Source organism: Schistocerca gregaria, chromosome 4 (assembly GCF_023897955.1).
Source record: "Schistocerca gregaria isolate iqSchGreg1 chromosome 4, iqSchGreg1.2, whole genome shotgun sequence".
Taxonomy (NCBI): domain Eukaryota; kingdom Metazoa; phylum Arthropoda; class Insecta; order Orthoptera; family Acrididae; genus Schistocerca; species Schistocerca gregaria.
Window position 1 is genome coordinate 492,426,324 of NC_064923.1, and position 12,807 is coordinate 492,439,130.

A 12,807-nucleotide genomic window follows, 5' to 3' on the forward strand; every position below is an offset into this window, starting at 1 on the left:
TACACTCCTGGAAATGGAAAAGAGAACACATTGACACCTGTGTGTCAGACCCACCATACTTGCTCCGGACACTGCAAGAGGGCTGTACAAGCAATGATCACACGCAGGGCACAGCGGACACACCAGGAACCGCGGTGTTGGCCGTCGAATGGCGCTAGCTGCGCAGCATTTGTGCACCGCCACCGTCAGTGTCAGCCAGTTTGCCGTGGCATACGGAGCTCCATCGCAGTCTTTAACACTGGTAGCATGCCGCGACAGCGTGGACGTGAACCGTATGTGCAGTTGACGGACTTTGAGCGAGTGCGTATAGTGGGCATGCGGGAGGCCGGGTGGATGTACCGCCGAGTTGCTCAACACGTGGGGGGTGAGGTCTCCACAGTACATCGATGTTGTCGCCAGTGGTCGGCGGAAGGTGCACGTGCCCGTCGACCTGGGACCGGACCGCAGCGACGCACGGATGCACGCCAAGACCGTAGGATCCTACGCACTGCCGTAGGGGACCGCACCGCCACTTCCCAGCAAATTAGGGACACTGTTGCTCCTGGGATATCGGCGAGGACCATTCGCAACCGTCTCCATGAAGCTGCGCTACGGTCCCGCACACCGTTAGGCCGTCTTCCGCTCACGCCCCAACATCGTGCAGCCCGCCTCCAGTGGTGTCGCGACAGGCGTGAATGGATGGACGAATGGAGACGTGTCGTCTTCAGCGATGAGAGTCGCTTCTGCCTTGGTGCCAATGATGGTCGTATGCGTTTTTGGCGCCGTGCAGGTGAGCGCCACAATCAGGACTGCATACGACCGAGGCACACAGGGCCAACACCCGGCATCATGGTGTGGGGAGCGATCTCCTACACTGGCCGTACACCTCTGGTGACCGTCGAGGGGACACTGAATAGTGCACGGTACATCCAAACCGTCATCGAACCCATCGTTCTACCATTCCTAGACCGGCAAGGGAACTTGCTGTTCCAACAGGACAATGCACGTCCGCATGTATCCCGTGCCACCCAACGTGCTCTAGAAGGTGTAAGTCAACTACCCTGAGCAGCGAGATCTCGGGATCTGTCCCCCATTGAGCATGTTTGGGACTGGATGAAGCGTCGTCTCACGCGGTCTGCACGTCCAGCATGAACGCTGGTCCAACTGAGGCGCCAGGTGGAAATGGCATGGCAAGCCGTTCCACAGGACTACATCCAGCATCTCTACGATCGTCTCCATGGGAGAATAGCAGCCTGCATTGCTGCGAAAGGTGGCTATACACTGTACTAGTGCCGACATTGTGCATGCTCTGTTGCCTGTGTCTATGTGCCTGTGGTTCTGTCAGTGTGATCATGTGATGTATCTGACCCCAGGAATGTGTCAATAAAGTTTCCCCTTCCTGGGACAATGAATTCACGGTGTTCTTATTTCAATTTCCAGGAGTGTATTATTCGTAATATGGAATAATAATTTATATTTGTAAACATTATTCACCACTGAATTTCACACAACTCTGCTGGTAAGCAAAGCTCAGCGCGCTTGCGCACACTTCATAGTCTCAGCCTATGTACAAGTGACGCATGCACGTACCATTCGTGTGACCGTGATCAAGCGCTCCCACGGCGTGAGTATATGTGCTCACTTGCCTGTCATTAGGCACAGCAGCAACGGTAATCTCCGGCAACTTTCGCCAAAGTATGTGACGTGTATTCGCGCTCTCCCTCACACACCGCCGCCGCGTCACACCACGCGTATCTGTCACGCACTTGGCGGTGCTCTACTCAGCGCCTTCACCTATTTTGCATCGATGGCGTCCATAGCAGTGAGTTAGTTCCCTGTCGGCGTGTAGGCCGGTCTCACTAACTAGATTCACTGTGATGAAAGTTATAATTAATATCTGTGGCGGATATAATCCAATTGTACCGATTCCATCCTTTCTGGTCGAAGTACATTTATTGAGGTTAGCGTTCGCAACAGACTGTTACTTATATTTTACACCCAAAAACGTGTTTCAGTGCAGTTATGTCATTTCCAGTGGATACTCATTTGTTTACTGAACTAAAATACTATTCCAGAATTGTTTGCGGGAGGAAAACAATTTTGGAGTAAAGCAGAGCACATTGCTTTCAATTCTCAGTTTCCATGGGGAATTATAATGTTTACGATGCAAAATGTAGCGGATGGTGGATCTTTTTGACACAACAGTATATCCTTTGCAATGAAACTAAACTTTTTATACCGCATGCTTTTGACTAGAGAGTTTAGTCGAATTTTCCGTTTTGTACTCGTAAAATCGAAAAAACAAAACGAGAAAAGTTAAAGTTCTTTGAATAATATTTCCTGGTATCCAAATGAATGTATTGCTATTTTATTTTCGGATTCTGTTTAACTCTTTATGAAAGTGGAAAAATACTAATCTGTGAGACAGGTGTTTTTAAATCGTTTATGAAGGTAGTTATTTGGTGCATTATCTGAATGTACTACGAGTGGTTTTTCCCTTCCTTTCATTTGATAAACTCCTGTAAAAACCCATTAACTTGTCTACACGCCAATTCATGATTTGTGTGTGTGTGTGCGTGTGTGTGTGTGTGTGTGTGTTTGTTTTTATAGCAGCGATAAGCGTCTTGTAAATGTTATTTTCGAGTCGCCTTATGATAAATGCCATCATACTTTCACTTTCCTTCGCCTATGCACCAAATTAAATTGATTTAATCGTGTTCGTCACCTCGCTCGTTGCTAAGAACGTACCTATAAAAAATGTTTACGTATCAGTTTCGTTGCATCCTTTAACATTCGTGTTCCGATAGCACCAGTTTTAAAGTATTTCTTCGTTACTTGTTTTTAGTTTCTTTACGTTGCCCCTTACGAGCTTATTCCTTCATATCACCTATTATACCGCTATAAGAAAAGGCCATTTTTTAAGCGTCAGCACTGCTACATGTCCTGTATCGTTGACACTGATCGCCTTTCTGAAGTATCATAGTTACGGGTAACATCATCTTCAAACACCTACCTCACTGTCTAGTTGAGCAATGAGATCGCCGTATTAAATTCCGTGCAAGTGCCGCAAACTTCATGAGACGGGGAATTCGCGGTGCTAATTTTACATCAGTTCTTGCGGCGGCTCGCGCATCAGAGAGTTAAGTGAAGATCACACGAGAGGCATAGAGTTTATAATGGGGTTCCGGGAGTGCACAGGGGCACGTGTCGGCCGTAGCACAGCTCTTGCCGTGTGGGTTCTGACGCAGCGTTCGGAGACGACATGCTGCATATTTGTACAGGAACGGCTTTACACAATGCATTAACACATCTCATTCTACGGTATTATCGGCTGCAATCGGTATTGTTTGGCGTCATTCAGGGTGATGAAAAATAACAGGAACAGGAAAAGCAAACAGAAGAGAATTGAAGCATGAGATAAAGTTTTTGCCCGAAAGTTCCCAAATATATAGAACTTAATTCTTTTCCGTTCATTCGAGTCAGTAGTTCGTCCAACGGCGTATAAATTTGAAAATTGTGCGAATTATTCTGTTATGTGAAAAGCTCGTGATATCGATTGCCTATTCCAAGCGGAAAATGAAATAGCACAGCAGAACAAGGCCTCTGCACCTACTAAATCTTCATGACTACCTTGATGAAAAATTTAACTTTTCTACATTTATTTGCTGCTGACAAGACTTAAGACTTTATGTATACTTCCGTCAAATCTGCGTTGTCGTATTGTTGACACTTTTTGCATTCTTTATTTTCGCTTTTTCTGTTACTTTTTGATCAGTCGATATATGTAAAGTGAATGCGCAACGTGGTACAAGTCCCGTATCCCGTATCAGGCCATCTTGATTTACGTTTTCTGTGGTTTTTCTAAATCCTTTCAGGCGAAGGTGAGGGATAGTTCTTTCGTTAAGGACATGGACGACTGGTTTCTCCGTCCTATCAAATCTAGGCTTGAACACCGTCCTCAGTGACTTTATCGGTGACAGGATGTTGAACCCTATACTCCATTCTTTCTTCAGTGAATGTAACGGCAAAAAAGAGGCCGACGTACGAGTGAGAAATGTAGTCAGCTAATCGTCAAAATATATCTAATCGAGGAATATGTATTGCAATACTTTGAGGATGGAAACCAAATAAAGCGATTAAATGTTCAGCAATCATAACTAAACATAAGAAAGCATCTCGCAGCATTGCTGAAGAAAAACGTCGAGAGAAAACAATAAACAGAAGAGCCGTTTACTTAAAGCGTGTTATAATTTTATTAGTGCTGAAATCACAAAGATTTGAACTACAGATGAGTATATTGACAAAGTGCGCAGTCTGATAACTGAAGAGCACCAAACTAACTTGCATGTAAATAACTACCATACAGGAATATCCGATGAGAGAGTAGCGATTTAACTGTGAAAAAGGTTTGTGCAAAATGAATTTAACTTTTATAATTTTCGATGCGATACGATCTGCAGCTGCGATAAAGTTTTTGAATTCAATAAATTTAACTTTTGTTTAATGCTCATCAACAGAAAATATGAAACAGAATTTCTCTCTCAGTGCTGGGACCGTTTTAAAACAGAAACCAACGGATATTGAGCACCGCTTTGCTACTCTGGATTTCATGTCGGACACTAGCTCCACTCCACATCATAAACAAAACAAGAAACAGTAAGAATCCAGTTGCCTACCGCACGAGTGAAAACGTTTTCCGAAGTCCAGAATGTTCTTATACTGAAGAAAACTATGCAAATATTCGGACTGTATGTAAGAAACACTAGGCGATACGTAGCCCGGAATGCAAAAGAATAAACACCTTCAGCAAGAAACATGATTCGGCAATGGGAAAACTAAGACATATTCATCTTCCACCTTGGCAGTATGAGACTTCATTCACAAAGATTTTCTTTTTACTCATTCACGTTACCTCTGATGAGTGATGAGAGCGGGCTTTCAGCTTTCGTTCTCCCGCTCTTCAGGCAAAAAAAAAAAAAAAAAAAAAAAAAAAAAAAAAAAAAAAAAAAAAAAAAAAAAAATGCAGCAAATGATGTGTCACTGGTGATGAATTTTTTTTCTATTCAGTGAAATGGTTGGATGAGGTTATGAAACTAGAGGCGATATACGAAATACATTGGGTTTGTGTATGGGTAAGTACTCACGGTTGCTATATTGGTACTGTGAGGCGGACATTTTATGCATCCGACTGCTTCCAGTGATTGTTCTTCAATCGTCTAATCATGCAATAACGGGCCTTTCTGTCTATTAATGTGCAGAACATTACATTTGTGTATGTTGGCGGTCAACTGCCAGTTCCTGCACGACGTGTCGAACCCCTGTGTTGCATTTCGCTACAATTTTCAAGGATAGTGCCTTCTCTGTATACAGCAACATCATCCGGGAATAGCCTCATGGATCTTCCCACGTTATGAGCTAGGTGGCCCACGCAAGCCGTTCTCTGTAGTTTTATGTTTCCCGCATACATTAGTGCAAGAAGCGGTACCTAGTCATCTGCTGTCCAGAGGGGAAGTGCTTGTATTAGCGAATCTCCAGAGGGCTGTACCGCCAATTGAGTGCGTTTTCCACCTGGTTCCGCTCTGATAAGTTTGCGTGGCCGTCTGTTTGTAGTTAGAGTCAGGTCTTACAGTATAACAGGTAACAACTGCAATGTATTCCAGAGAAGACGGACCGCAATGCAGCTGAGACCCAACGGATGTATCCACAACGTATTCCAACGCTTTTCTTTAGACGTACTGAACTGCGTTTAAGAACCGAGGGAGGTTTCCAGGTATAGCGTGTCGTGTAAAGATGAATCCGCGCCGCACCCGATGTGTTCTGGAACTTTAGTGGGTATTTTGAAGCGTATCCCACGCACAAAGCTTAACGCGTAGCTTAAATGAAAATAACGCATATGTATAGTGTGGAATAAACCAAAGTATTATTGTGCCACAGCATTTATGTTGCGGTATTATTTGTATCTATAAGAACAATAATAATAATAATACTTTTATGGTCGTTATTATTAATATTATGAAAGTCATTAGATCTCGCCCAGAAATAGTTATTTCACATCGTAGTTAGGACAAAGAAGAGCTGAAGCTGCTAGCCGGAACAGCCCAGGAATCAACAACCGGTAATGTATGAGGAGATGTCACAGCAGTTGAGGTTTCATAACAGGTTAATTGGTCACTCAAATTCAGTGTTCAGGTTCGGTGGGCAACGAACTTTGTAGCTCTCGCAGCGAGTGCCTCACAATCTGGTGGTGCGTTCATGCCTCCAGTGGTCCCTGGCCTGACCTCACGCTGCGGAGATGTCCTCACTGCTCTGTCCCAACGGACCAACTGCCACACACCCAACCACACAGAAATATAGCGCTCACACCAAAGATGGTACAGCAGTACTAGTATCGATCAGCGCTGCTGCTGCCACTGACAGAGGCAATTCAGCAACACGTTATGGTAGTAACTCAGGGAGAAATAAGACGCCATTCGATTGTGACAAAATGCCAAAGAACAAATGGCAACAACACGAGCCGGCCACGGCTCAAATGAGGTAGAGAGCTCTGCAGCATTCGCCGCCACGCTACAGACTCATGGTCAGATTAAAATACGTCTCCCAGAGTGGTTAGTAGCAGCCGCTGTTTGATATTAAGTTTACATACACTGACGTTTCAAAAGATTATAACCAGCTGGTTATTACTGTGTTGGCCTACTCTCGGAATTAAATTCAGCAGCGGTTCTGCATGGCATGGGTTCGACACTTCCTTGGCAGATTTCCTGAGGTGTGTGGAACCAGATGTCTACTGCCAGGTCATACAGTTCCTGTAAATTATGGACCAGTGATTTTTGGCCCAGAAGCTGGTTTCCAAAAGCGTCTCACATTCGTTCCATCAGGTTCAGATGAACCGAATTTCGTGGGCAAGACAACAAACTGAGTTCGCTATTGTGCTACAGACCACTGTAGGACGATTCTGACCATGTGACAAGGACCGTAATCCTGCTGGAAGATGCCACTGCCGTTGCGGAAGGCATCAAGCATGAAGCGATACAGGTAGCCCGCAGTAATGGTCATGTAGTCCCCATCTGTGCATTGTAAGCACAGGTGCATGTCCCTCATAGGATAACACTGTCTCCACTGGACTGCGCCCATGGCACAGTGAAAGCTAAGGGCAGCTCTTCACCTAGATGATGGCGTACTCGGACACGACTCATCCGATTTGCCGACAATTTTCCACTGACACGGTCCAATATCTGTTACCTTTGCCAACTGTGATCCAAAATGGCAGTGTCGTTGACTCGTCACGGAGACACCTAGTGGTCATTTGCTGTAGAGATCCATTTTCAAAAATATGCGCTCAACTGTGCGCTTCGAAACACTGCACCAGTTTTGCAGTCTGTCGAGTCTGTCACCATACCCACATTTACACTGAGATGACAAAAGACGTGCGATAGCGATATGCAATATAAAGACGGCGTTACTATGGAGTACACAAGGTATAAAAGGGCAGTGCATTGGCGGAGCTGTCATTTGTGGTCTGGGGACTCATGTGAAAAGGTTTCCGATGTTATTATTGCCGGACGTCGAAAATTAACCGACATTGAACGCGGAATGTCAATTGGAGATAGAAGCATGGGACACTCCATTTCAGAAATAATTAGGGAATGCAGTATTCCGAATCCGAGATCCACAGTATCAAGAGCGTGCCGGAAATACCAAATTTCAGGCATTACCTCTTATCACAAACAACGCAGTGGGGATGGCTTTCACTTAACGACCGAGAGCAGGGGCATTTCCTTAAAGTTGTCATTGCTAACAGACAAGAAACACTGCTTGAAACAACCGCAGAAATCTCTGTGCAGTGTGCGACGAATGTATCCTTTAGGACAGTGCTGCGAAATTTGGGATTAATGGACTATGGCAGCAGACAACCGATGCGAGTGCCTTTGCTTAGAGCACGACATCGCCTGCAGCGGCTCTCTTGGGCTCGTGACCAAATCGGTTGGACCCTGGACGACTGTAAAACCATGATCTGGTGAGATAAGTCCAGATTTTTGTTGCTAAGAGCAGATGGTAGTGTTCGAGTGTGTGGCCCAGACCCTACGATGCCATGGACACAAGTTGTCAACAAGGCACTGGGAAAGCTAAAGGTCGCTCCATTATAGCGTACGGTGTCGTTACATGGAATGGACTGGGACCTATGGACCAGCTGAACCAATCATTGACTGGATGTGGTTATGTTCGGCTTCTTGGAGATCATCTGAAGCCTTCCACGGACTACATGTTGCAAAACAACGATGAAATTTTTGTGGACGACAATGCATCATGTCTCCGGGCCACAATTGGTTCAAATTCGAATGGCTCTGAGCACTATGGGACTTAACATCTATGGTCATCAGTCCCCTAGAACTTAGAACTACTTAAACCTAACTAACCTAAGGACATCACACAATACCCAGCCATCACGAGGCAGAGAAAATCCCTGACCCCGCCGGGAATCGAACCCGGGAACCCAGGCGTGGGAAGCTAGAACGCTAACGCACGACCACGACATGCGGGCCCGGGCCACAATTGTTCGCGATTGGTTTGAAGAACATTCTGGACAGTTTGAATGAATGATTTGGCCACACGGATCAGTCAGTATGAATCCCATTGAACATTTATGGAACTTAATAAAGAGGTCATTTCGTGCAGAAAATCTTGCACCGACAACACATTCGCAATTATGGACGTCTATAAGAGGTAGTATGGCTCAATATTACTGCAGGGGAATTCTAACGACTTATTGAATCCATGCCACCTCGACTTGCTGCAGTAAGTCGGTCAAAAGGTGGTTCTAAACGATATTAGGAGCTATCCCATGACGTTTGTCACTTGAGTATATATTCCGCAAGTCACCTTTCGGAATGTGGAAGAGGTTAGTTACTGTACCAGAATTACTTCCCTCTTTGCCCGTTCCTGTCGCTTATAATTCGGGGCAAGAGTGATTGCTGGTAAGTCTTCGTAGCGGCTCCAATCACTCTAATTTTATCTTCATTGTCTTTTCACTATATATAGGCAGAAGGAATGAATACATTGGTTGAGTCTTCTAGGGACGTCCGCTCTCGGAACTTTAACAGCAGACTACACCGAGGCCTCACTGTGATGCAGAACGTTTCTGTTGAAGCTTGTGGTACTATAGTTGGCTAAGTGTGTCAGTGACGCTTTCGTGATTGCTAAATCCAGAGGTCGCTACCTATCCTGCTTTACAGAACGGGCAAACTCCCCACCTCGACGTTAAGCGATAAGATGTGAACGTGAAATGTCTTGTCGCCTACTCAACGTATTACCGTGTTTCAGCCATTTAGCATCGTTGCTGAGGACAGCAGCATGCGAATGCTCAGAGTTACTCCTCCGCGGATGACGGACGATAACAATCTCCTGTTTTCATTAACTGACTTTGCTGTTGGTTCTCGGTAGAATATTTTGTACATTATGAACGAAAAGACACACGACACTGATGTGTAAGTCTACAAGGAGCCTACTTTTTGAGGCTATCTGCTTAAAGGTGACCACAGCTACAAGGTGTAACACTCCGAACAGGCCTTGAAGGCACAGCGGTACCGACCCGTCGCCTTGTCCTTTTCAGCCTGCGGATACGGGAGGTCATGTGGTCAGGTGGTCAGTACACTGCTCTCCAGGCCGTTGTCAGTTTTCGTGACCGGTGTTGCTACTCCTCAGTCAGGTAGCTCCTCATTTGCCGTCACAAGGGGTGAGCGCATCCCACATACCAACAGCACTCGGAAGACCCAATTGCAAGGCAAGCCTAACAGCGTTTTACTTCGGTGATCTGACGGGAACTGGTTTTACCACTGCGCCAAGGCCGTTGGCGAAGTTTTACGTATCCTGTTAAAATTTTACTTTGTATAATTACAGTTGTTTCACTCATATTTCCCCTTTTTAGTAATATTAAAGGGAAATGTATCTTGTTCAGTTGTCCCCTTGGAACATATCGCTGAAGTATACTAAACGTTGCTCACCTTATTTTTTCTTCTCAAAACAATTGTAATTTGTCACGTAGTTCAGTATGTAATGTGTCACATACTTTATCTAAGCTTAATAGTTTCCCAGCATTTTCACTTAAATATTTCCTCTCTCTTTAGTCCTAAATCAAACACTGACAATTTTTTTCTTTTAAACTCAGCTGAGATGTTCGATGGTGTACTAGTTTAGAATCTTTGATTCCACAAAAATTTTAGTTACGCATACCTGTCGATGGTCTGACAGCTGAAAACCCGCCATTTTTTAATTTTTTTTGTTTCATTCACAGTCTTTTCTTTGTCAAAGCGTCTTATGAGAGTGGATATCACCATCTGAGGCCTGACTGATTCCGCATTTGTCTCTGTTCCATTTGTATACTTTCCTTACCGCACGACATGAGCACTACACCACTAGGCGGCACTAATGTCGCGGTGGTCAGTAATGGTACCAGTGTGTTGTGAGCGGCGTGTTTCCGTTATGTTGCAGAGCTGCTGTCGGAGGCGACGGAGGGCGTGTTCGCGCCGCTGGGGGCCTTCCAACGCAGCTGCGTCTCGTCGCGCGGCAGCTCGGCGCCCGCCCGCCAGAGTGAGCCCGCCCCCGCCACCGCCACCGCCCCCGCCGCTAGACGCCGCCCCCGCACGCCACCCCCGCAAGCCGCCAGCTTCCCTCCCGTAAGGAGGCGCCTGCCCGCTCGCTCCGGCTTTCTCCCGCTTCTCCCTGCCTTGCTACGGCTTCCTGCATGCCTGTCCGTGTCGTCTATTGCTTAGGTCGGCGCACGAGGCGCTTTGTTGCTTTGTAGAATATTATTACGACACAGTACGTGTATTGGGTTGTCCACACGAAGTCTCCTGTTTAATAGAATACAGTCGAACTTCCTTTTAACGACCTTAGTTACAACGAAAACTCGTCTATAACATAGTGATTTCTACACTACTGCCCATTAAAATTGCCCAAGAAGAAATTCAGACGATAAACGGGTATTCATTGGACAAATATATTATACTAGAACTGACATGTGATTACATTTTCACGCCATCTGGGTGCATAAATCCTGAGAAATCAGCATCCAGAACAACCAACTCTGGCCGTAATAACGGCGTTGATACGCCTGGGCATTGAGTCAAACAGAGCTTGGATGGCGTGTACAGCTGCCCATACAGTTTCAACACGATACCACAGTTCATCAAGAGTAGTGACTGGCGTATTCTGACGAGCCAGTTGCTCAGCCACCATTGACCAGACGTTTTCAATTGGTGAGAGATCTGGAGAATGTGCAGCAGTCGAACATTTTCTGTATCCAGAAAGGCCCGTACAGGACCTGCAACACGCAATCGTGCATTATCCTGCTGAAACGTAGGGTTTCGCAGGCACCGAATGAAGGATAGAGCCACGGCTCGTAACACATCTGAAATGTAACGTCTACTTTTCAAAGTGCCGTCAGTGCGAACAAGAGGTGACCGAGACGTGTAACCAATGGCACCCCATACCATCACGCCGGGTGATACGCCAGTATGGCTATGACGAATACACGCTTCCAATGTGCGTCCACCGCGATGTCGCCAAAAACGGATGCGACCATCATGATGCTGTAAACAGAACCTGGATTCATCCGAAAAAATGACGTTTTTCCATTCGTGCACCCAGGTTCGTCGTTGAGTACACCGTCATAGGCGCTGTGGTCTGTGATGCGGCGTCAAGGGTAACCGCAGCCATGGTCTCCGAGCTGATAGTCCATGCTGCTGCAAACGTCTTCGAACTGTTCGTGCAGATGCTTGTTGTCTTGCAAACGTCCCCACCTGTTGACTCAGGGGTCGAGACGTGGCTGCAAGATCCGTTACAGCTATGCTGATAAGATACCCGTCATCTCGACTGCTAGGGATAAGAGGCCTTTGGGATCCAGCACGGCGTTCCGTATTTCCCTCCTGAACCCACAGATTCCATTTTCTGCTAACAGTCATTGGATTTCGACCAACGAGAGCAGCAATGTTGCAATACGATAAACCGCAATCGTGATAGGCTACACTCCGACCTTTATCAAAGTCGGCAACGTGATGGTACGCATTTCCCCTCCTTACACAAGGCATCACAACAACGTTTCACCTGGCAACGCCGGTCAACTGCTGTTTGTGTTTGAGAAATCGATTGTAAACTTTCGTCGTGTCAACACGTTGTAGGTGTCGCAACCGGCGCCAACCTTGTGTGAATGCTCTGAAAAGCTAATCATTTGCATATCACAGCATCTTCTTCCTGTCGGTTAAATTTCTCGTCTGTAGCACATCTTCGTGGTCTACCGTGTGGCCAGTAGCGTATTGTATAGCCGTATTCCTCCTAAGGAACATTTTTCTCATCCTTGCTTAATACGAAAAATATACATGCGTGTACCTCGTATATTACGCCATTTTCAGCCTGAGTTAGCAACAAGATTTTTCAAAAATCGGTGCACCGTAGAAGAAATCTGTTGTTTCAATGTGGCAACCTAGCATATTCCTCTCTCTGCCCTTCCGTCAACAATAGGTGTAGTAGTGGTAAGAGTCACAGAACTCGTCAACAGTATGCGTGGTATTAGTTTCCATAACAATTTGTTGCGAAGCGCACATATTTTAGAACAGCATGGCCAGTAAAAGAAAAATTGTAACTATGGATGAAAAAGCGAAAGTGATTCAGGAAATGGAGAATGGACCTAAACAACTGACGTGTCGTCAATTTGGCCTCGTAAATCCGTAGTCCAAACGATTTGCAAGAACAAGGATAAACATTGTTACTGCGTGTAAACAAAATGGATCTAAAAAAAAGCGATTACGAAAATCTGAACGGAGTGTCGTGGATGAA

At 45.7% G+C, this 12,807-nt stretch overlaps 1 protein-coding gene across 1 annotated transcript in view; it reads left to right on the forward strand.

The window, feature by feature from the left end:
* LOC126267782 (endothelin-converting enzyme-like 1) overlaps positions 1–12,807 on the forward strand; it is a 340,693-nt gene that overhangs the window by 151,607 nt on the left and 176,279 nt on the right. Inside the window, exon 4 of the mRNA XM_049973087.1 lies at positions 10,465–10,563. Coding sequence (XP_049829044.1) covers positions 10,465–10,563 — 99 coding nt within the window. The remainder of the gene's footprint in view (positions 1–10,464; positions 10,564–12,807) is intronic.